General features: G+C 37.9%; 1 protein-coding gene across 1 annotated transcript; it reads right to left on the bottom strand.

The window, feature by feature from the left end:
- Positions 1-1,564: 1,564 nt before the first annotated feature.
- DISP2 (dispatched RND transporter family member 2) lies at positions 1,565-25,019 on the bottom strand. Its single transcript, XM_032213579.1, has 8 exons — positions 24,928-25,019; positions 22,337-22,792; positions 19,182-19,211; positions 16,441-16,564; positions 15,161-15,273; positions 13,774-13,892; positions 6,300-6,397; positions 1,565-4,972 (listed from the first exon to the last, which is right to left on the bottom strand). The coding sequence occupies exons 1-8, from the start codon at positions 25,017-25,019 to the stop codon at positions 1,565-1,567; spliced, it is 4,440 nt and encodes a 1,479-aa protein (XP_032069470.1).
- Between the last annotated feature and the right edge of the window lie 330 nt (positions 25,020-25,349).

The following is a 25,349-nucleotide window of genomic DNA, read 5'->3' on the forward strand; positions in this document are numbered from 1 at the left end:
TCAGTATAACCATGGTACATTTTTAAGAAGGAGAACAGTCTAAATAAAAGGATGTGCAGGATGTTGATGTGATACAATTTTTACTGGATCTACACATGTCTGCTAAATATTATTGATGTAGTGAGGGAGGGATTCATGTAACAGGTGAAAACGCAGACAATCTACAGGGTCCAAAGCTTTTGTATATTAAAAGTACTGTAAATCATAGTATTCATTGTAAAATAAAAAGTCCACTTTAAGAAAAAAATGTTTATTTTTTATGCTAGGATATTATTATAGTTAAATGCAAGATAAACCACAAAAATATAAAAAAGTGTGACATTGCAAAGTGAAATGTAGGAAAGTAAATGTGGAACACTAGGTTAAAATTATAGGTACAGTTTTGAACAAAAATAATTAGTTGAAAACTGATAGCTTTGAATAAAATATACCTAGCATGAACATTAATATAAATCAAAAGCTGTACTGTATTTGATGACAGACAAATTACTCATATCAGATGATGAAAAATATATAATGAAAAAGTTGGATGAAATTTAAAACATGCTCTCCTTGGAGAAAAGAGTTTAATCATATTCCCAGGTTAGAAATAAATTATACTCTTAACATTTACTTTTAAAGAGTACTAATAATTATTTGAAAAATTACCAAGAGATATTTTTTATGTCCCTATCTGAATATAATTTCTTGATGAGATTTGCATAATTCATAGAAAGTGATTCAGTTAAAACGTTTCTGTCACATCAACAATATACAAGATCTTAATGACTCAACACCAAATGCTCCAAGGTATAAAGTTCCCCTCTATTGTTCGGTAGCTACTAAGTCATGTATTTCTGTGTTCCCTGGGACTCTCTGCTGCTTCCAAAATATTGCAACACATCTTACACCAGAGACAGTTACAAACAACTCTTTCTTGATTAAGCTTAAGCAGGATTCTTCCTCCTCCTCCTCCTCCTCCTCCTCCTCCTCCTCCTCCTCCTCCTCCTCCTCCTCCTCCTCCTCCTCCTCCTCCTCCTCTTCTTCTTCTTCTTCTTCTTCTTCTTCTTCTTCTTCTTCTTCTTCTTCTTTTCCATTCAATTGTATTGGCTTCTCAGAGTCTCCCTGGACAAGTCCCTGCAGTTTTCTCAGCAAGGTTTTTCGGAGGTGGTTTGCCATTGCCTCCTTCCTAGGACTGAGAGAAAGTGACTGGCCCAAGGTCATCGAGCTGGCTTTGTGCCTAAAGCAGGACTAGAACTCCTGGTCTCCCAATTTCTAGTGTGATGCTTTAACCACTAGAGAAAACCAGCTCTCTTTAACAAGGATAACTGAATATAATCAACACCGACTGACACTGACTACAAGGGTAGGCAGTTGATTAGCTGACACTGCATTAAAACTTCCTTCTGATCTACTTCAAATTGGCTGGCTTAGTGTTTTTTTAAAAGTTTTTTTTTCACTTCCGCATTAATGCACTTCATTTTCATGCTGAAAAAGGAAGGGTTTCAAATCTGCTATTTCAGCCGAAAATTTATTTTTCCATGCCCGTGAAATAGCAGTTGTTCTACTTTGAGATTTTTCATCCTCAGTATCCAGAGTTTTGCACCCCAGACCGTTTGATCCAAACATCAGGCATATCAGGTTTGCTGTTTGGTAGAACAACTGGATCCACGCCTCCTAATCCTCCTAATCGTGTCTTTCTCAAGCCATTGTTTTGCTGGGATGCTGATGCAGAGGTGTCAAAGACAGTCTCTCTTAGGTCCAGCCTCAGGGTGTCTCTCTTTCCATTCAGGTGTCCTCTTTGAGTGGAACAGCAAGCATCAGCTACATCTAAATGATCTGGACAGGAGCTGGCTGATTCCACAATTTTTATGCTGGGTTCAAAATCACTGAGAGAGGTCTCGCTGGAGATATTCTGAACACTGAAAGAGCTACCAGTGGAATAAAGGCATCTGTGAAGATCATACAGTTCAGCTTCTGGCAGATTACTGTTTTCTGAGGTATAATCTGATTTTTGTTGATTGGCATTGCTGGAATAATGAGATTTATTTAGCAGTCTGTCATCTATTGTGCTGGCTGACTGGGAATGTTCCCAGGCTTTCGGATCATATTTTTGGCACCTGCACTCACTGCAGAGCTCATCTTGATGATTTTCTGCTTCTATTCCTGAGTTACTTCCAGGCTTGTAAGGAGAAGATGTTTGCAAGGCAGGGCACCGACAAAGAGATATATGGCATCCCTCAGTTTGTTCTAGCTTCTGTCTGTCTCTCTCAAAGGATGAGTGAAGCTCCATTCTAGGGCACCGGTTATCCTGGAGCTGAATATCTTCAGATAAGACAGATGGACGATTGGACAGTTTACTTGTGGAAGTGCTATTGTCAAAGCTGTCACTGAGTTTCCGGGCCAAAGGCTGGAGTTCATACTGTTCATTTGCACCATTGGATTCCTGATCTTTTGCTAATCGGTTCTGTTTCTCATTTCCTCCACAAGTGAAAGTTCTGTTGGAGGAGTTAGGGCTCTCGGAGTAGTCCTTCAAAATATGAATACACGGCCAAAGAATCTGTCCACAATTCTTATTTGGACCAAAGAAGCAGCACAGAGATTGGAAGAAGAATGTGGCAAAGCCACAGCTGATACATTTGATCATCATCATAAAAATCCCTAACTTCCTGTATGCTAGCACAGTGGCAGGTAACATAATCACACCTGCGGAAAACAAAGCAGAAGTTCCCATGATGGTGGCACAGCTCATCTGTTTCAGAGAAAAGGCTACCCGGCTCAGACGGTCACAGTGGGAACACAAGTGGTAGGCAATGCAGTAGTTCACCGTGAAGTCGACGGAGAGGCCCACTGCTGCTGAAATGAAGAGGGACTCCATAGCATTCAGCTGCCATTCCAGAAGAACCAAAAGTCCAACAGTTACCAGAGCAGTACCTGCTACAGTGATAACAGAGAATGCAGTAAGAAGGACATTCCAAGTTGTGAGCAAGAGAACCACAAAACAGATGGCTATTGACAATCCCAGCACCACCATGGTGTCTGTGTCGGTGCTATGCTGGAGATTATAGAGCTCCAATTTACTGGTGAACCAACCATTTTGAAGCCCCATGGGGGCTACCTTTATCTCTTGTCTTATCCATAAGCCAACCTCATCGTAAAAATGTTTCACCTTGCTGTAGTTGGAGCTATAGTAGTAAATGGTTTGAAACTCTAGCACCAGGGCAACAAGATTGCCCTTCTCGTCAAATCGGAGACCAAAGTCACGATCTTCGGCTTCTTCTCTGTTGTGCTCCATTATCATCATTTTGATGCAATGAAGAAAGACTTCTCTGCCATATGGGAAGGAGAAGTGGTTACAGCAGAGGTTGAAGCTGTGATCCCTCTTAGAGCACTGCCTGCTGTCCATCCACTGCTGAAATTCCTCCATGAAACAGACTGTGGATTTTTGTTCCACGTCAGTGTAGTAAAAAGTATGATTCTTGACATTTTGGCAGAATTGCAGCAGCCACCTTTGCGCTTCAGGATTTTCAATGGTAAAGGCTGAGTCTCTCACCAGAGTGCCATTACTTTTAGGATTAAAGTGATCCGCATTGTCCACTGGGAGTACACCCCACACAATAGTGATAGGCATGTGCATGTCTTCTCGTTCTAACCTTTCAAACATGAACTCATTACAATATTCGGCATCATATCTCTCAAAGGGGTGATTTAACCTGAACACTTGTATAGACGACCTCTCCAAAGTTGGGAGCCTTAGTCGAGGATTTAGACAGGAAATATAGGCGCCACCTATAGCCAAGGCAGCAAACCAACAGATCCAGATATAACGGAATTTGATTACTCCACAAGGAAGAACTTTCTCAAATAATAATTTGGAAGTTTCACACCACGTGGTCTGGATACTTTGGAGGAGATGATGGAAAGACAGAATGACCCTTTTGTGCCCAGTATTATTCCAGTAGTGTTCTGGTTTATAAACACACTTCCTTGCTATGAATCGCTCATACAGTACAACTGAAGCAGGGAGCCACGTCAACATAAATATCAAGTTCACCAGGACAGAAGTCCCCATGTAGATGGCGAAACAGCGGATGGCCGTAATGTAACTCATGTAGCTTGTATAGAAAGCAGCACCAGTTGTCAGGCAAGATGCCATCACGAGGTAACCAAAATGATGCATGGTTGTTCTCACCCACTGCAACAGCCCTGCAGATGGGTTTTGGCTCTTGCTACGATTCCAGAGGTCAAAAAAGACCAAAGTATGGTTGGCACAAATACTGCTGAGAATGATCACCGCAGATAGGTTTGCAAAAGGGAAGTAGGAGAATTGGAAGGCCACCTTGTACAAGAAATACGAAATCATCAGGGTACCAAAGACAATCATTATGACGACAAAAGTGATAAAGACCGAGTGTAAATAACAAAATATACTTAGAAATATTGCCAGTATTGCCATGATTGGATACACGGTATCCAGGAAAAGGTAGTGCTGGAATAATTTCTGCTTAAGGCCCAAGTCCATCCCAATGATGGATGTGTAGTTATCAAACAAGTCCCCTGACTCAAGATTATTTAGGTAGATTCCCAGCATGGAAGCTCCCTTCATGGTTGGCAAAAACAACAGGCTATATTTCAGAGTTGGCACTTGATATCCCACTGTCTGCAGGCTGAGAAAATCTCTGTCCACTAAGAAATGAAGGAGCTCGTAAACTGCGTGGAACCGAGTGCATTTCTCCGGGAGTTTAGAACACTGTACGTGTTTATCTCTTTCAGTCTTGAAACCAATGCATGAAGGAACAAGAATGCCTTTATGGTAGTCAGGGGCACAAGAACGTAGGAGGGCCAGGGTGTGGGAAACATCCGCCTGGGTAATATCGAAGCAAGAAGATCGGTTGTGTAGGGCAGCAATATAGTTCCCAAGAGACCAGCTTGGACAGCATTCGTTGGCTTCGGTACGTTGACACAGGTTTCCAAACTGTGGGTGTGAACGGATCTGGAAAACGGCCAAAAAGAAAATAATGCATTAGGTTTTTCTGTGTCTCTCACCCTTTCTTCTTCTTTTCCCCCCCAATATCCTCATTTTCTGTCACTCTGAGGCTTTGTTGGGCTGATGACAACATGAGGTTGCCAACTGGAAATCAGTGTGCAAAAACTGTGAAAAGATTATTTGATGACAATAAGAGGACAGTGAGCTGGAACTAATCATTATCTTTTGCTGCATAACATAAACATTAAGACAAATGATGATGATGATGATGATGATGATGATGATATGACAGCCAAAAATGTGTTTATTCTCCGAGTTAAGAAAGGTAATCACTTCAGCCTTTACTCCATATGCTAATTACCTTTTATACTAGATACATAAGCCATCCAGAGTCGCTTTATCAGGGAGATGGACAGCATATACATTTCATTGATAATAATATGCAGTTTGTAGTGTCAAACATAATAATACTATAATAGGATTTAAAAAAGAATTATCAAGCATTTTAATGAAGTGGACATTTTCAGATTCTCATAACTTTTCATCAAGCATAAGATAACATAAGCTTTGATACCTAAATGCCATAGTTTCACAAAGCATAAATATACTTTCATTTTGAAATTACCCCAATACAGATCTTTCACTTTAAAAACATCCATTAATCAAAGGATTAACTTTCTTGCCCTTTGTCTTCTTTTCCTTTTTCTTGTCTTTTTTGTATTTTATCCTCTTCTGATTTTTAGAGCCACAAGCTTTTACAATGAAACCTTTAGACAGACAGACAGACAGATCTTCTTTAATCTGTTTCTTTTAATATAATAATTATTTGATAATAGATATTTCCTAGATTAAGAATGGCTACTCCTTTTATCTTATTTCAGAATATTTCCTTTCCCTTGCCCTCTTCTCCCCTAGGTAGGAATGAGTTGTGGCATTAGTCTGAGATTATTAAAGAAGATGGTTAATTCACCTGCCAGGACTGCTACAACTACAGGGTTTAGCGCCCCCTACAACAGAAATTTATTTATTTATTTATTGTTTATTTGACTGCCCAATTCCAGTGAACTAGACTAGATTACTTCTACAGTACATTTTTACTATAATATTCTTATCTTTTCCCCTTTCAATTTTTTCCCCACAAATCTATTTTGATCAACCAAAAAAAGAGAGTTTTTTCATTACATTTTGTTGTTAATTCCATATTGGAGGATGCTGGATTCTCATTCCTTTGTGTGCATATAAATGATCTCAGAATTACATAAGTAATTTAGAAGTATGAAAGTGGAATCTCTCACTTTAGGGAAATGTGTTGATTCCTCAAAACACTACAAACCTTGTTCTGTTCCATTTGACACATGGATTGTATCGCTTGCAAATTCCACAAGCTCCCAGCAGTTGTAGACATGAAAACCAGCTGAGAATAATTCTTTCCTAAAAGGAAAACAAAATACATGTAGTAACAAAGGTGAAGAGACCAGACAAATTATTTGGAACAATAATAGTAATAGTAATGATAATGATAATGATGCTATATAGGCTATTTTTTAAATATTTTTTTATTTTTAATTTAAAACAAATACAACATCCTTCTTACATGCTATAGAAAGTATATCAGTTGGTTACAAAAAGACTTTCGTGCATATCTTCCACAGTCAACAAATGTAATTCATATTAACTTAAGTATTTTAACTCAAATATTCATACATGTCACCATTATCATATCTCCATTTTCATTTGACTATAATTTTTAAAGTGTCCTTCATCATAAAATATACCAAAATTTAATACATAACCACATACTGGCCTTTCAATTATTATTTCTAAAATCCTCCACTAACACTAAATCCTTATGTCCTGTTCTAGCTAAACATCCATAATATTTAATAACAAAGTTTTCTAATCCTCCTTTCCAAGTCACTATTTAAAGTTTACATCCAGTTTCCTTATGTTATACGCATATCTATATATACGTTGTTATTCTTATCCCTCTTTTTTATTTTTAATTTAAAACAAATACAACATTCTTCTTTACATGCTATAGAAATGTATCAGTTGACTGTATCCTATATCATAACATTTTCCCCCTAATAATCAAAACTTTAACAGTATCTAACTTAGTTCTTTTTTATTGTTATTGTTAACATTTATGTATAATCCAAAGGGATTGCTAATCTTCCTTACATGGGTACTATTCTATATTCATATTATATCCAATTATACTCATCATAACACTACACATTGTATATATTAGTAACATTATCAGTTATTTATTTAAGATATATATATATTGTCAATAAATTTCACTAAGTTTGACTAGTTTTAAATTATATTCTTCCATCTATCAACCTATATCTTTCCAATAGCAAAGCAGTCTCATATCTTCTGCCATTTGTGGTGCCAGTCCTCTAACAATCTTCTTGATCAGCTTTGTATAGACTCCTCTTAGCAACTCCTTGCTTATAAGATCTCTCATATAATCTTGATGCCCTCTTTCTGTTTCCTTATTCAGCTTACCTTTGATTGTCAGCAGTGTTATCAATGCTTTTGCTAATATAATTTCTCTCTTTAAATCCAAAGATTCTTTGGTTTTTTTCTTCTTCTGTATCTTGCCCTCTGGGATAAATTTCCTCTCCATTTAATTCCTCTTTCAGTATTCCATTCTTTCCATTTTCAGAGACAAACCAATCACTACAAATATCAGCAGGTTTAATCTCTATATATTCATTTTCCACTTTGATTTTTTGAGTTTTAAGCACCACATTTTGCATTTGATAGACATCCTCAATTTCTTCATCATATTTTGCTGTTATATGCTCTAAGTCTTCCAGTTTCTTCTCTATCTTTTCATATGTATTTGATAATTTCTGTATTTCTGAAAGTATCTTTTGCAAGCTTGAAATTTCTGTTTGCTTTTGAAATTGTGCCATTCTCTCAGCTAACAAACACAGCTGTTCTAGCTTGGAAGGTTAATAAAATTAAAACATAGATTCACAAAAACATTTGTTTTCACTTTTCTCTGGTTAAAGATATACTTCAAAGGGACATCTGTGTGCTTCACTTCTTATCACTCTTTGTAGCCAAGCAGTGAAACCTTCTAGTGCCAAGTCAAAACAATCAGTGGAGAAAAAAAAAGTCTTCCATTTTCAATACACAAACTCCAATCCACAAACCTCCCAGCCGAGCAGCAGTGTTACCGTTGCAAATTTTATTTCTTTTGTATCTTTTTTGTATTTCAAGTTAGAGAAAAGAGTCCAATCTTTAAATGAGTTAGAAAAACACCCACAGCAATGAAAGAGGAAGACTTTAGTCCATAGGTTACAGAGAACAATAAAAGAAAAAAATAGAAGAAGAAAACTTAATCCATCCGTTTCAAAAGGCTTGCATAAATTCCATCCATGAAGATAGCATTTAAAAAGTAAGATAACCACTGTCCAGAACCATTCTAAATTTAATTCTGTTGCTTCATTCTTCCCAATAATCTAAGAATATATTGATGTAATATATATGTTGATCCAAGCAATGTTTCCTTTTGCTTTTGACAGATGGAAAATTTGTTAATGGATACATTTTCTGAGCACTGTCCAAGATTCTGTGGTATAGTATGCAGTGTGCCAATATTATTATTGTTGTTGTTGGTTGCACAGTCAGCCAGATGTGTAGACTGGATTTGGCATTTTTATCCACCTAATGGTCTTTCCGATAAACCTGGGATGATGTTGATAATGATGATGATGATGATGATGATGACGACGACGACAATGATTAAAGCTTGGGTTTTAATGCTTGCTGCCTAGTTCATTGCCAAAAACAGGAAAAAAGATTCTATAGTATATTTAATATTAAAAAAAGAACTCTCCACAGCTTTTCCAAAGTTGAAGAATGATTAGAACTGTTATACTTTATCAGTAGAGAGTATCGTTTTCAAAAGAAGAACCTGTTTTAATGTTGTGGAGACTCTAGAAAGAGTGCAGAGAAGAGCAACAAAGATGATTAGGGGACTGGAAGCTAAAACATATGAAGAACAGTTGCAGGAACTGGATATGTCTAGTTTAATGAAAAGAAGGACTAGGGTAAGGTGACCAGATTTTCAGATTGGTAAAGAGGGACACCATTGACCGGGGGGGGAGGGGCTTGATTAAAAATTTTATATTTTGTCAAAAAGTCACATAAGGCGATTACATGACCCCAGGGCACAGAAACCATCATAAATACGAATCTGTTGCCAAACATCAAAATTTTGATCATGTGACCATGAGGATGCTGCAACAGTCGCTAAGTGTGAAAAATGGTCATCAGTCACTTTTTTCAATGCCATTGCAACTTTGGTCACTAAATGAACTGTGACATTTATAAAATTCTCTCTCCTGTACACACACTCCTTCAGCCTCTCTCTCTCTCTCTCTCTCTCTCTCTCTCTCCCCCCTCCTCTGGATTCACTGGGACGTTTATAAAATTCCCCCTCCTGTGCACACACTCCTTCCGCTTCTCTCTCTCTCTCTCTCTCTCTCTCTCTCCCTCCCTCCCTCCTCCCTCCTCTGGATTCACTGGGAGGTTTATAAAATTCCACCTCTTGTGTACACACTCCTTCAGCCTCTCTCTCCCCTCTTTTTGGATTCGCTCTGAAGTTTTTAAAATTACCTCTTCTGTATAGAGACCAGGTTATCAGCCACGTGAGACATACACTGTGTTTCTATGACACAGTAATCCCCTCCCCAAACAACACGCAATGCCAATTTAGAAGCCCCAAGCAGCCGAGGCGAAGCAGCAGTCCGGGAGGGGGGAGGGGGGGGGGCTGAGCTTGGACAGCCTCGGAGGCAGCCCGCCAGCTCCATGAGAGAGAGAAAGAGAGAGGCGGGGGGAGGGAGGGGCTGCTCAAAGCAACAGAAGAAGAAAAAATCAGTGAGGGAAGCCCGCGGTCTCCACATGGAGTAAAGTCTTCTCCTCCCTCAGCCATTGGCAACAGCTCCCAAGGATGCGCGGGCAGGAATGCGCTCAGCTCGAAGAATATACGCTCCCAGTTGCTAGGAGAGCTTCAAGGCTGCTGGAGGCTTTTTCGTAACTTAAAAGTAATCGGGATTTTTTTAAAAAAAACCTGGGATATGGGACAAATTGTTCAAAAGGGGGACTGTCCCGCCGAAAGTGGGACGTCTGGTCACCTTAGACTAGGGAAGACATGATAGCAGTGTTCCAATATGTCTGGAACTGCCACAAAGAAGAGGGAGTCAAGCTATTCTCCAAAGCACCTGGGGGCAGGACAAGAAGCATTGGGTGGAAACTTTGTAATCAAAGAGAGAAGCAACTAAGGAGAAATTTCCTGATAGTTAGAACAATTAATCAGGGGAACAACTTGCCTCCAGAGGTTTTGAATGCTCCAACACTGGAAGTTTTTAAGAAAGAGATTAGACAACCATTTGTCTGAAGTGGTCTAGGGTTTCCTGCCTAAGCCAAAACTAGGACTAGAAGACCTCCAAGGCCCCTTCCAACTCTGTTATTCTGCTAATGTAGCATTATTGATGTAAATTTGTTCTTAGAAGGCAATGACTCAGTGTTGCTTCATATTCAAAATATAAAGTATGGTCAGTGTTCCTGCCTCTATAGATATTATTTATTACTTGTTTTTTAAATTAAATTTCATTTTTGATTCAGCTACAGAACGTCTAGAGGAGTGTATATAATGGAGAAAGAAACACTCCTAAATCTAGTTGTATTTCTTGTTCAGAATATGTCCTATTGCTTGCTTCCTGGCATTCATTTTCCTAGGTAGCTGTTAGATATTATATCTATTTCAATTGATCACAATGAATGATGAAACCAGGGCATATTGTGTTCCTGTACACCTTTAATTATAAATAAATCACCTTGATGTTGGTAGGATTTATTTCTACCCAGACATGCATAAAATTGAATGCATATGAGAGAAGTACATCTAAAAAAACCTTGGTACCTTGGCATTAATAATAAGTGAATTATACATTCTACACCCAAATCAGAAGGAAGCTTTGGAATGAGATCCTACTGAACTGCCGCAGGATATTTTGAGAACAGCAGTGTTAGCAATCTGAGCAAATTAAAATGAGAAACATTTGGAAATGTTATCATGGAATTTTCCATGGCAGCCAACCAGCCATTCTCTCATCTGGGATACATTATTCCATTTCCTACCGTATTTATATGGAATCATGCAGAGAATTTTGTGCTCACTGCATGCCTTCACTCATAACTGAGCTGTTTTAAAAGGATTTTTATTGTTATGGTTCCTTAGAGTTTTCTTTCTGCTAAAAAAATAAAAAACCCAAGGTCCTCTTAAATAAACGGATGCTTCCTCATTTTTCCTCCAGTACATTAGCTACTGAGGACCTAAATGAATTGTTGCTAGATAATGGTGGTTGGAACGGCGATCATGTTATGGAAAAATAATGAAATAGCCTCATGTAAATTAGGTTTGTTTTTTACATTTTAAAATAATGATGTTTTTAATCAGAATAGTATAGCATGCACATATGCAATCTCCTGTGTCTTCAGAAATGTGGATTTACAGGTGGTTGTTACATATAAGTTGGGTTGACAAAATCAGAAATGAGGAGGTGATAAGCTGCCTGGGAAAGCCAAGGGAAACCATAAAAAAATGAAAGTTAGAATATTTTGGTCATGTGATGTGACAACCAGAAAAATACACCATATTTCACTTAATCCCCCAAGGAAAGATTGAAGGCAAATGAGGTCCAGACACAAGAAGAACATTGTGGCTTCAAAATCTAAGGGACTGGTTTGGATAAAACTTAACAGCACTTTTTCGTGCAGCTGTTGATAAAAATAGGATCACTAACATCATCGCCAACGTCCGATGACAGATATGACACAAGAAAAAGAGTGTCTTCAACAAAAGCTTTATGTGTCATTGATGACATACAATTCAGAATCTGAAGTATGTGTGCAATGAGTATCTTACATTGTTGAAATGTGATGGTATCAAAATAAAATTCCTGCTTTTAAACAAGATCACAAATGCACTTATGTCTAGTTTTAGAGGTGCTGGTTGAGGAGTCTCCTGTCCAAGAAGACCCCAAAAGCAAGAAATAATAGCAGACCACCGGGCCTGGAGGCATCAATGGTTTATTGCTAAATTATTGATATGTTACCTTTTGGAATGTGCAATCTGTCCACAGGGAGAGCCGTAGGCCCCATCCATAATAATTGTAGTAACTCATCAACTTTAAGAACCCAAAGATTTATCTGCTCTTTGTATTTCCAGGAATTATTGATTTTAATGGCAGCAGCAGAGGAAGTAATTATCTGCTAGGCAAAAGGAGGCAAATTCAGTGACAGGAAAGTAATGTGTGGGAGATAGTAATGGGCAACTGGGTGGGACAGGAGACAGCGGGCAAATAATCCAGGGAAACTAGCAGCGGAGATGTTCTGTGGAAAGTCTGTAAAAGCCTGTAAAAATCTTCAAATGTGAGGTGCAGTTGAAAAGAATTTTATTAACACTATAACTATTTTTTTAACTAAGGAAAAGACAAGATATCGATATACCTCTTCTGTATGCATGCAAATGCTTCCCAGCTCCTTGTAAATTAGAAAAGAGCAATGTATGTTTGGTTTTATATCTATATTTAAATGCATTTATACAAGATAAACATTATTGGATGGGTATATAAAAGTCTTGGACAGCTCCTTGCATTAAATAAATGAACTCCATTCTTTTCTTTTCATAATCTGGACGCCCAATTTACAAAAAGATTATTTGGGTGCATCACCAGGAAACGCCCCCCCCCAATACCCTTTCGAGAGTCTATCCTGTTTCCCCAAAATAAGACCTCCCTGGATAATAAGCCCTCCCCAAAAATATTTAAATGCAAGTGCAGCTGGTCCCTGCCATTTCCTGGGGGGGGGGAGGGTTGGGAACATGCCCCATGCACCCCACATGCACCTGCCATCCACGTGGAATGGCCTCATAGAAACAGATAGAGCCGAAGTGGCGCAGTGGTTAAATGCAGCACTGCAGGCTACTTCAGCTGACTGCAGTTCTGCAGTTCGGCTGTTCGAATCTCACCGGCTGAGGGTTGACTCAGCCTTCCATCCTTCCGAGGTGGGTAAAATGAGGACCCGGATTGTTGTTGGGGGCAATATGCTGACTCTGTAAACCGCTTAGAGAGGGCTGAAAGCCCTATGAAGCGGTATATAAGTCTAACTGCTATTGCTATTGCTAAATCCTAGCTACCATGCCCCTTCTCTTAGTAGCCGCAAAAAGAGCGGCAGGCCAAAGATGCTACAAACAGATCTCTCTGGATCAGCTGATCCACAGGCCATGGGCCAAAATTAAGGGGCCTTCTGCACCTCAAAACTAATAAGACCTCCCTGAAAATAAGGCCAAGCACTTATTTTGGGAGTGAAAAGAAAATAAGACCCTGTTTTATTTTCAGGGAAACATGGTAGTTTTACCATTCTCCTTTTTTCCTATTTGCTATCAATCCAGAATGCAGAGTAAATTGGTTTCCATTTCAAAAAGACAAGTTACTGTTAAATATTAAGGGGGGGGGATTTAATAAAGAGGAAGAGTTCAATAGTAGAACTGGTTCCCGAGGGACGTGTTAAGCTCTCCTTCACAGAATGTGTTCAAACAGAGAACGATCAGCCATCTGTTGGGAATGCTTTACCTTGAATTTCTATATAGACTAGTAGTTTGTTTATGTGTGTTAGCATAGTGGACAAAATGGCATCTTTCATTGCTACGATTATTTTATTAAATAAAATGTTGCCATTCTTGCTGTTTTGTATTGTGAAGTCTCATTTCAAATTAATCTTACCTGGAGGACTACAGAAGAAGCCATCTTTTTCATAGTCTGGCTCCACCATCCTCCTGATTCTTGCTTCTCGTTCTCCTTGTAAAGCTCTCTGCCCTTTGTTGATGCCCAGATCTCCAAAGCTAACAAAAGAAATAAGGCTATCATTAGGAAACTCTGCAACTGAGTATTGTTCTGTATAGCTCAGCTGATTGGCATAATTTCATTGCACAGAGATGGAAGATAATGCTTTCCTATTTTGATTCCAATGATATCCTTGATTTAGAATAAATAGATGCATAGATTGCCATTATGTATCTTATTTTTATTTCAATTAATTAATTTCAGGGTATACAGGTGAAACTCAAAAAATTAGAATATTGTGCAAAAGTTCATTTATTTCAGTAATGCAACTTAAAAGGTGAAACTAATATATGAGATAACACTCATTACATGCCAAGCAAGATAGTTCAAGCCGTTGTGATGATTATGGCGTACAGCTCATGAAAACCCCAAATCCACCGTCTTAGAAAATTAGAATATTACATGCAATCAATAAGACAAGGATTGTACATAGAACAATATCGGACCTCTGAAAAGTATAAGCATGCATATGTACTCAATACTTGGTTTAGGCCCCTTTTGCAGCAATTACTGCCTCAATGCAGCGTGGCATGGAAGCTATCAGCATGTGGCACTGCTGAGGTGTTATGGAAGACCAGGATGCTTCAATAGCGGCCTTCAGCTTTTCTGCATTGTTCGGTCTCATGTCTCTCATCTTTCTCTTGGCAATGCCCCATAGATTCTCTATGGGGTTCAGGTCAGGCGAGTTTGCTGGCCAATCAAGCACAATAATCCAACAGTCATTGAACCAGATTTTGGTGCTTTTGACAGTGTGGGCAGCTGGAAAATGAAGTCAGCATCCCCAACTCGTCTGCAGAAGGAAGAATGAAATGCTCCAAAATCTCCTGGTAGATGGCTGTGTTGACCCTGGTCTTAATGAAGCACAGTGGTCCAAAGTCCTGTTGCTCCTTGGTCCAAAGTCCTCTTTTCTAATGAGAGCAACTTTTGCCAAAAGCACCAAAACCTGGTTCAATGACCGTGGGATTACTGTGCTTGATTGGCCTCTCCATTCTTCCTCCATACTCTGAGCCCTTGGTTTCCAAATGAGATGCAAAAGTTGCTGTCTTCCAAACTATAGTACCCTACCCCCCCCAAGGTCTGCATTCCTTTAATGGCCACTGAATTCTCAAGCAATAATCTTAAAACTGTTGAAGCAGGATGCAAAAAAATAATTCATAGAGAAGGGGTGGGAGGGAACACCTTTTTCTCATTATTTTAATGCATGTCATTATTTTATTGACACTGGAATAACTACAACAATAATAATAGAAAAAACAATAATAGCAACCTGTTATCAATGAAGGGAGAAAGGGAAAGCATCTTTTTATAGCCTGTTTGGCTTTTCATATTCTTCCAAACTGTGAGCTTTCTGCCAATCTCTGTGTCTCGTGGTTCAAAACCCTATTTATAATGAAGAAAGGAAGATTTTAAAAAACATTAAAAACATGATATTTTATCAGCTACAACAGGTATTTTGGTACATGTCTCAATCAATCTTGTTTTTTAAAATACGTACAGCCTTATGATCCCAAAGAAAAATTAGAATAGGTCTGTTTCATTCTAATCAAAATTTTCAGAGTCTCTTTTGACATTCTTGTTATCATTCAGTTTTGAATAATCTCAAATTCTTTCATTTCAGACCATTTAAGTTTCATTTCAGACCATGTACTCTAATTCATTCAGGTGGGCCTTAGGCAAGAACAATCTACAGAGGTTAGGGTTCAAAACAGGCAAGATGGCAGTCATGGTGGCACAATCCAAGCCAGGTGGGATAATTTTATGTGGGTAGATATGAGAGACTTACACTGGGCTGCCTAACGTCCATCTTGTCTGTTTTGATACCTTTTGTAATATGTGAATGAGTCCACTTCCTTGTTTTGACTAATTTTTATGTTGATGCTGCCTTGTAAGGAATCTTTAAGAATCTTGTTTACTAAATATAGAATGGAGCCCATTCACATTCTAGAAAACCCTGCAATTTATCCCACAATGTATAAAGGACAAATCATTTAATGGTTTCTAATCATCTAAAAGGGCAGAATTTAAAAACAGTACTTTAAAGGTTAGTCTCTAGCTCCCCGCCCTCCAGCATTCTCACTGGTACCCTATAGGAAGAGGGAAAAAGTGAATGAAGTAGCTAACAATAAACAAAATTTAAGCATTTTGAATCTAGTTCAGTATTAATTAGTCTGACTAAAAGCCTTCAAACATACTTTCAGTTCTATCTGGCAATTGAGTTTAGCTTCTTTATATACAAAGCACCAAACTATGTGGCCCTTCCCTTAACATTTTAACTTAGGGATTCTTAAAGCATTCAAAATTCATTAAAATCAAGTTTCTGGGAAAGTACGACAAAATGCAGTTACCACCCTGAGATTTGCTTCTGCATGCTACTGGGTGGAGAGCAGATAGCAAACTTTTAAAGTAAGCACCCTCAAACAGTAGTCCTCCAAAAGACTAATATCCCCACCATCTCCCAGCTCTGTGAAAACATAGTTCAGTTGTAGACTGGGGAGCATCCAATTGGGCATGGCTCAATCCCAAGTTATGTAATTAGTATGAACTTACCCACATGGGCTCAGAAAAATCTGGCACATTTCCTACTAGTAGGCCCACCAAAGTACAGATCAACACAGTCACCGAACAGAACACTAAGACAGCAATTGGCCACTCAGCGATCACTTGGGATAAACTAAGAAAGAAGCAATAAAATAAAATAAAAACTCAAGCAACTGCTTTTTCTTTCTTTTTCTATTCCATTTGATTTGATTTGATGATCTGTCACAAGATAGAAAAGTAAACAGGCAAAACAAATAGATGGTTTTAAAAATAATCTAGAGATGTCATTTGATGACTTCTCTGCAAAGAGAGTCGATGGTGCTATTGCTCGCATTTGCCTCCTCACACAAGTATCTTATGTTTACTTAACAAGTGTTATAATCCCCATAGGATGAGGGCTATATTGCAGCATGCTGGGGTCCAGTTGATCAAGGAAGATTGTACCAAGCTGTCATGCAAAATGCAATTGATGTCCAATCGTCCAAAGGCAAAGAAGCAAAAACTATTGGGAGAACATAAACCTAATCTCTTGTGTTTCCTTCCTTTGATATACTCTTTTACCAAATTTGGGGAACATTCTTATTTTGTTTTAAAGGTTTCACAGAGAGGTGGTTCTTTTCCCTGCATCTGATCAAAATTGTTGGTATCTCCTGCCCATTACATAAACTCAGAACATAAGATATCTATTAGGTCAGGCCAGGAGCCATTTCTTCCAGTACTTTCCCATACAATAGGCAACCAGATGTCTTCAGGTACCTCAAATGGACAATAGAGGAGATTGGCATCTAGTTACAATTTACAATGTATTGAAATTCTATGAGATTTATTTTGGTTTCTGTTTACACTATTCCAACATTCCACACACTTATATTTTGAAGTAAGATGGTTTGATATTTGTTTTTCTTTCCCCCCCCTGAAATCTAAGTACTGGTGTAGTCCTTCATCCTCGCATTACATTTTAGTAATAGATGCCTTAACATTATAAATAAACAATGCAGAGGTGGGTTCCTACCAGTTCGCACCTATTCGGTAGAACTGGTTCGTCAAATCTACCGAACCGGTTAGAAGAGATTCCACCAGTGGACCCAGAAAGCAGGCCACACCTACAGAAGAGGTTCCAAAATTTTTTGAAACCCACCACTGGTCCTTGGATATGATTATTCTACACTATCATGTTCATATTTATAAAACTCAGTGCCTCTGTGAAAGGTAAGGATGACTACTGCGTTTATGGTGCAATCAGAACATTGTGTGTGTTGAAGTTGTTTTAATGCAAACCAAAGATGCCTTTTAAAAAACAAGTTTACATCATATTCTTATGCATGCCAATGCTGTGTGTGAGGTAATTTAAGGTGGTTCTGACAAGTGTCGTCGGCATCTTCATATCCGGTCACATGGGTAGCAAGCCACTCCCATTCAGTCACATGGGCAGCAAGCCACTCCCACAAAGGTGGCCACACCCACAGAGTAGGTTCAAATTTTTTTTGAAACCCACCACTGAAACAATGTCATCAATTTGAAGTTAAAGCATGTAAGATACAAAACATGTCTCATTTCATGCAGTGAATCATTATATCCAATTATCTACAGAATACTGTAAATGTGGCTATGGTGGTTTAATTGAAGCTCCATCTGGTTTTTCTGGGAGTTGTGATGGACAGGAAAAACATGTGGAGCTTCTGACACACCATCATGGCTGCCATCTTCATTTTTTTTTTATTTTTTTTTTTGCTATTATACTCTGAAGATACTGGGAAATATTCAGGAGAATATTCAGAAAATCCCTGTGTTTATAGAATAGAGATACATTTTTGGGATCAGAAATTTTCTGCTAAGCCTTCGTATTCAACAATCATAGCATAACAAGTTTGCCACTTTTGACTTTGGGCAGGTATACTGGACTGCATTTTCCAAACATCCTAGCACAGATTGGGATTATTAGTTACATAGATGGGAAAGTCTGAAGCATAAGATATTGTATGTTAATAAATCTATTGTAACTCAAGCCTGAATGTAAGAAAATGTAACAAAACTGTGAAAGGAAATGTGTTAAAAGAAAACCAAACAAGGTCAGCTAGTAAATATGTCAGTAACGTACAGTATGTGTGCTGAATCCTGACTCTTTAAACAAAAATTTGAAGCATTAAAAAAGCCAATTCCAAGCTAAATACTGTAAATAAGTAATTATTACACGATGAAGAATGACTAGATATATTGTGTAAGCATACTTCTAATTTACCTGTTGTGGATTCAATAGTTTTTTTTAAAAAACATGGGCCTGATTTTTGCGGTCTTATCTGCTTTAGTTAGAATAAACTGAAAAAAAAACCCAAACACATGTAACTCAGCCAATGCAAGGTGACTGTATGACTAGTCTCCCATTTCCAAACTCTGAGATAATCATAAATGATTCCAGGAATACTTATTATCATGGTGCATGAATAATAGAGAAAGAGGGCCAAACTATGACAGTATTTCTCAAGCTCAGCCACTTTAAGACTTGTGGACTTAAGGGCCGGATGTGTCACACGCTAACCACGCCCACATCCAGTTTAGCGAAGAGGAATAAAGTCCTGATACATCACATGACACCATCGTGATGATGTGGGTTTGACACCCCTGATCTAACTGCTGGCCTTTGCCTGCCTGGAATTATGCAAGAGTAATATTTTGGCTCATTCAAAATAACTGGATTGAAGGAAGAAAATGTGAAATAATAGAAGGGCATGAAATAATGGATTTTAACCTACCTCTTTGGCATCCTGAACACTTTGTCATGTCTGTAGGGAGAAAGATAATCATTGGCTTATTAATTTCATGCCAAGCATAGTTCTTTATTGATTTGACCATTTAGCCTTCTGAGCAAGAAAAATGCAGAGTCAAAATTCCATGATGTAGCACAGGCAATAAGCCCTAATGTGTAGCATCTAAACTTTGATTGTTTATTTCAACCAGGAGTGAAATTTATTCATCTGATCAGTAATTGTGTGTCTTAAATCACCAGTGTTTCTCAAACAGGTGTTTGTGGGTTTAAAGTGGAGATTTTAGACCACCAAAAAAGCTAGTGAGTGCTTACACGGGGAAGGCTAATCTAAGAATTTTTTCCCCTCTGTGTTAAATGCAAAGTCATGCTAATTTATACATAATTTTCATCATCATATTTATGTTGAGTTATCTTCGTTAAATAATTTATTTAGATGTTCAAACTTATCCTGACTGTTGTTACATTCCCAAACTCCAATAATTTTAACCTAAGACTGTCTACTATTGACCTCACCCCATTCCTAAGAGGTCTATAAGGGCCATGCTTAAGCACACCAGTGTGCCTTCTGTCCCTGTCCTACTGTCTCCATTTATTTGTACCCATTTACTGTGTTCATATTTATGTTTATACTTATACCTGTTTGGCAAACTAAATAAAATAAATAAGTAATAACTAAAAGAAAACATTCACTTTCAAATCTTGCTTGACCTGAGAGATACAATTTCTATGGTGTTGAATTTTGCTGTAGATTTGGAGTGTTAAGAATCTTTTCAAGGATTTCGTTCTATACCTTCGAGAGATCAGAACTTCTAGGATTCCACCTCTCCTAAGGCAATACTTTACAAGACTTTCCAAATTGAAATTTGGCTTGCAGCTGCCTCCAAAGCAGGCCATAGACAACAACATACCTCTGGTGGAGATCAGAAAGAATGCAAAATATTAACCCTTTTATTGCTCCTCAGAAAAGGGATACAATGAACTCTTTCATAATACCTTGCCTTCTTATGCCCAGCTCTTACTTCCTTATAGATCAAGAAAAGTACAAAGAATGTCCAGATTAAGAAGTCTGCACTGCCAAGATCACTACTTAACCAAGAGCCAGGCATGAATAGAAAGTTCAAAGAATTTGCAAGTCTACTAGGGCCATAATATGGACATGAGTTTTTATGATAGAATGGAAGTGAAATATGATACTCATTAAAATGTAGACACTTTTTTAGATATCAGGGTTTACTGAATCGTTTGATTCACAAGTTGATTAATTTATGAATTAAGTGTTCAAATTCTGTTTCTGAAATATAAACACTAGTATTTCTGTTGAAAGCATGGGGCAGCTTTTACCAGCTTGGTGCCTTGCAGCTCCTATCATTCTACACCAGTAAGGGAATGTGCTGGCTGCATAAGGGTAGGAGTTAAAATCTACCATTTCTCTGGGGCACAAACCATGCCTTTATGAACAATGCCCTTCAAAGATGCCCATACTGCTTGAAATAAGAGAGCTTATGGGGAGCAGGGGGATGAATGGATAAGAGACTATGCAAACATAGCAGAATGTGCTAGGAAAGAGCCAAGAAGCTAGTGAAAAACTAGATTTACCAATTTCCTTAATGTTACAGGAATAATGCTAAATAATATTGATGATATAGAAATATTTTAAAATAAGAAAAAGATAAATACCAACATTTCCAGTTTGTGATATGTACCTATTTTAAAAACATCAGCATGCAGGATCCAAAATTGAGAATGTTCAAAATTACTTTTAAATTAGAATTTTTTTTCATTAGAATTTTGTCAAGGGAAATTACTTATTTTGTCACTCTCCCCATCCAGTTTATTCTAAAATAAAAGCAGATTGCGCGCCCAGTCGGGAGGAAAGCCTACATTAGTCGTATATCATACAGCATTCTAAGGATTAAAATAAATTTGTTTCTGCCTCTAAAACTTTATAAAAATATGATCTTTAAAAACTTTCTCTGGAATGAAAACACACACAGACTAAAACTGCAAAACCCACTTGGAAAAGGCAGATTCATTGATTTATGGTACACGGAGTTTTAGAGCTAGGCTTAGCTCCCAAGGGTGCACTAATGCTTCAAAATAACACAACAAGCAACCCTTAGATTGGCCCGATGCCAGGAAGGGGATCGTTAAACTTCAGCTACTAACGTTGCTGTTGCATAAAAATAAAATGTCTGTTGTCATTAGCTATGGTCCAATGAGAAATTAATGAAGGGAAGGTTATTAAATGAGAATAAGGCCAGCCTATAAACCATCTTGTATCCTGAGGGTCTTTTCATACCTTTTATAGTGTTGTATTCACACTTTGCTATTGAATTTAGTTTGGCTATGGAGTCATACCCAATCTTAATTTCCAGAGGAAATGGGAATATATTCAGTATATTTACTCAGGTTGTTTATTAGTTTTTTGAACAGGTACCAACACCCAAAGTCTCAAAAAAATTCAATTGCTACTGCATTGTGCAGGTAAAGTGATGCTCTAAAATTAAGCTACTGATGAAGAGCATATAAAATTAGGATAGCTATACCAGATAGCTTATGATTGAAGAAGCAAGGAATGATATAATTTGTTTAGTGTTAGCTCAACAAAAGGGGAGTTAAAGTACAAGTGAAGGATGATGCTAAAGTCTGTTAGTTTAATTTAGAATATGATTGTTAAAGATTTATACCCTGTATTTGCTCTGGGAGGTGGGGGGGGAGATGGGTTCGGGTGGGGAGTGTGGGAGAGGGGAGGTAAATATTTGTAAAAGCTTTTTAAATTTTTAATAAAAAAAATAGGATAGCTATGGAATGGCTATTTTAGAAAGAAATGCATCATCAGTTCCTCCCCAAAAGATCAAAGAGTAATATCTGTGTACACATGCCTATTATGATTTCATTAGAACTAATGTAGAGCTCACCATAGTGTGAAGAGAGTGAGTAGGTGATAGGAGTTCCTACTGCTCAGTCCATTGTCCAGGACTACCAATGAATGGACAGCTTCCCCTTCCTCCCCGTTCTTTGACTCCTAGCTTTTATGTAGCTATCTACCAGGCCTTCAGACACAAGGGAGAACAAATGCCTTCCACACAGCCCATCACTCTTATAGAGACATGCTAAACTGCCAGGGTATGTGGTTCTTACCTGACTGTTACAACATGGTGTTGCACTGGACGTACATGCTGCTGGTCTTGTGGCCATTGCTTCCATCTACTCTCAGTAGTCTCATGGCGGGGAGTTGATAATGAATCCCCACTGGAGCGTTGGGAGCACAAAGTAGCTCGGTCCCCATGTCCTGGCAGAGGGGGCAAGGCATAGCTGCTTCTGGTGGCTTCTTGGTGGTTGCAGTGATAATACAGGTGAGGCTGGAAGGAGTCCTGAGAGCCTGATGGCAACTGGCCATTGGACCGAGTGGAGATTGGTGCAAGCTTATGACTGGAACTGGGCTGATGGTACCTCACTGTGCTGGGAGAAGCACTGAGCAGACAGTGATGGACTGGGCATCTCCTTCCCCAGGAAATTCCACTGGGGCTTGACTCAGCCTTCCTGATCTCTGGTACATTAAGACAGGCTTGACCAAGCTCTGGGTTTGCTTTTTCTCTGCAAAAAGAAAACGTTAACTTTGCAGCTTTCCTTTCTGTTTCTATAATCTTTCCCCACAAAATGTAGTAAAATGGCAGTCCCTGACATTATCCCTTAAGTAAAAACAAAACATCATGACGTCTGTAAACACTGAATGAAGAGACTTGAATTATTAGTTAATTCAACAGACTTGAATAATAATTAGCGCAGTACCATCAAATCGTGTTCCACCAATATATCTTTTAAACTTGTATTATGCAGGCAGCAGGGTTCCTGACAAAATGCTCCTTTAACTCTATGGAGCAGAAGAAAGCAATAATACTCTAGCATCCAGATGGGAAGACAGGAGATGGGGTAATGAAGAAACAAGTCCTGTTGCCCTGCTCAAGCCAGCTTCGTTGGGACTTCTCAAATCTGCAGGCACCTCTCATTTTGAGATAAAATCAAAATAATTAGCAATTTTTATCTTTCACAAACCTATGCTCTCAATGCTTCAAAAACATAGGATTGCGAACCCAGAGAAACAGATGGCTCAAATGAGCTCAGTTTATAGATTTTTCAAGTAGCCACACCAAAAATATTTATTTTATTCCTGTAATTTCTTTACATTGGGAGAAGAAATGAACATGCAATAAGTTTAACCAGTATTTTTTTTATAGTTAGCCACTTTAAGTTTCTAGAAAGAAAGCATACAATAATAGTGATAATTAATTCAAGGATCATTAATAAAATAAACCTTTTTTTGAAGAAAGATGATCTAAGCGGGCTGAATGAAAAGCAATACCTACAATATTGTAAGTGCCAACAGATGACAGCACTGAAGTGCTAACAGATCTGAAGTTTTCTTTAGCACCTGTCTTTTTTCACTCTAGTAGGTGGTAGAAAGTTGCTGTAAGAAAGTTTGTGCTGCTATTGTTTGTGAAACAGAAACCTACAGCATGTACTTATCAGTGCACTTTAAGCAATATAACATGATTGATTCAGGTTGATTATAGTGATGACTGTATTGATGTGAGTCCTGTGCATTGCTTTAAAAGAATAGTGGAAGAACATATTTGTGTGATCAAAAACAAAGTGGAAACCCATGACAACAGCCAATAATTTCACATGAAATATATTGATGAACTAATTAACTGGCAATAGGTGGATTATTCAAAAGGAAATTACTGACAATTGGATTTCACTGGAATGTGTGCATTACATTACTGGCAATTTTTAAATATTAGAGGGAACATGCCTGATGGGTTCCTCACATGATGATGACAGAAACGAAAGCTTCAAGAATTGAAATTTGCATCAGTACCAAAGAAATATGGAAGTTTGGTATCAGTACCAAAAGGAAATATGTTTTCCTTTTCCATTTCTTTGTTTGTACCCCATAATTTTGGTCCCCCCCGGCTCATTCCCTTTTTCTTTTTAATTTTTTTCTTTATTCTTATTGAAATTTAATAAAGATGTAAAAATAGAGTTGACATTTGCCAGCAATTGTTGTTGTACTACTAGAACTAAAGTGAGGGATTTGTTCACAGCATCTTGACAGCTGATTAGTCCATGAAATATCATCACAAAGCTTCACCTGCGGGCAAAAAAAAATTAAAAATTAAAAAACCCAGGCTTGGCAAGAAAATAAGGATTACAGATTTATTGAGATGCAGCTGGTATTATTCACAAATGGATTTCCTGGAACCTGGAACTGCTATCAATTCAGAACATGAGATTGCAACACACAAATCTTTGAAACATTGATTAAGCAGAGTTTGCAAACACAATAATGGGATTGTGTTACTAACAACTCTGGGCTTGTATTTCACCAGTCACCTAAGAGGTAGTTGCGTAGTTGGCTCTCACCATCTCATCTCATCCACCATTCAATCCAGACTTGTTGTCATGCAACTTTACCTTTTCCCTAAATTTTAAGGATGCCTTCGTGGCATCTGTTTGACTCAAATACAGAGGCAGAAAGGACTGTCAGAGCTTGGTTGAAGAGGCAAATTTCATGATGACTTTAAGCAGTTTTCCATTGCTGGCAGAAGTGTGTAAATAATAGACGTGAATAATAGAGTTATAACTGAACTCATTTTAAGGATTGCTTTCCTGTTTCATTTATTAAGATATCCTTATTTAAACTAAAATTATGGAGGTGGGGGCATTACTTTTTATTTGACCCTTGTAGATCAATATGTTTATTCCTATTACACATAAATGCCATCATACCATCTTTCATCTGCTGGTAGATATCACACATTCTTTCTGTTCTTCTCATGAACTACTACACCCGATGGCTAAGATGCCATGTTGTTTATAGACTCATAAGATGGATTTATGCAATGATGCATAGATATTTTTTTTAAAAAAAAACAATACTTTGGCTTCTTATAATGATCTCAAACTACAATTAACTTCATGTTTTTAAGCTAAAGATAGGGCAGACCAATTACTGAGACAGGGAAAAATACTAAAAAGCGTTGACACTTTATATGGCTTATCTCTGAACAAATAGTTGGCCAATGATGTTCTTATATCTTAAGGGAAACTTCAAACCCATTTTTAAATTGCACATTAAAACAATTAACAT

This window comes from Thamnophis elegans, chromosome 1, assembly GCF_009769535.1.
Source record: "Thamnophis elegans isolate rThaEle1 chromosome 1, rThaEle1.pri, whole genome shotgun sequence".
Classification (NCBI taxonomy): Eukaryota; Metazoa; Chordata; class Lepidosauria; order Squamata; family Colubridae; genus Thamnophis; species Thamnophis elegans.

Excerpts from the sequence above, each read along its gene's own strand:
- DISP2 (XM_032213579.1), bottom strand. The coding sequence starts at position 25,019 with ATGTGTGATATCTACCAGCAGATGAAAGATGGTATGATGGCATTTATG. Across the intron at positions 22,793-24,927 it reads CTACAAGGGTCAAATAAAAA|AGAAAAAGCAAACCCAGAGC; the intron begins GTAATGCCCCCA and ends TTCTTTTTGCAG. Across the intron at positions 15,274-16,440 it reads ATTTTTCTGAGCCCATGTGG|GGTTTTGAACCACGAGACAC; the intron begins GTAAGTTCATAC and ends CATTATAAATAG.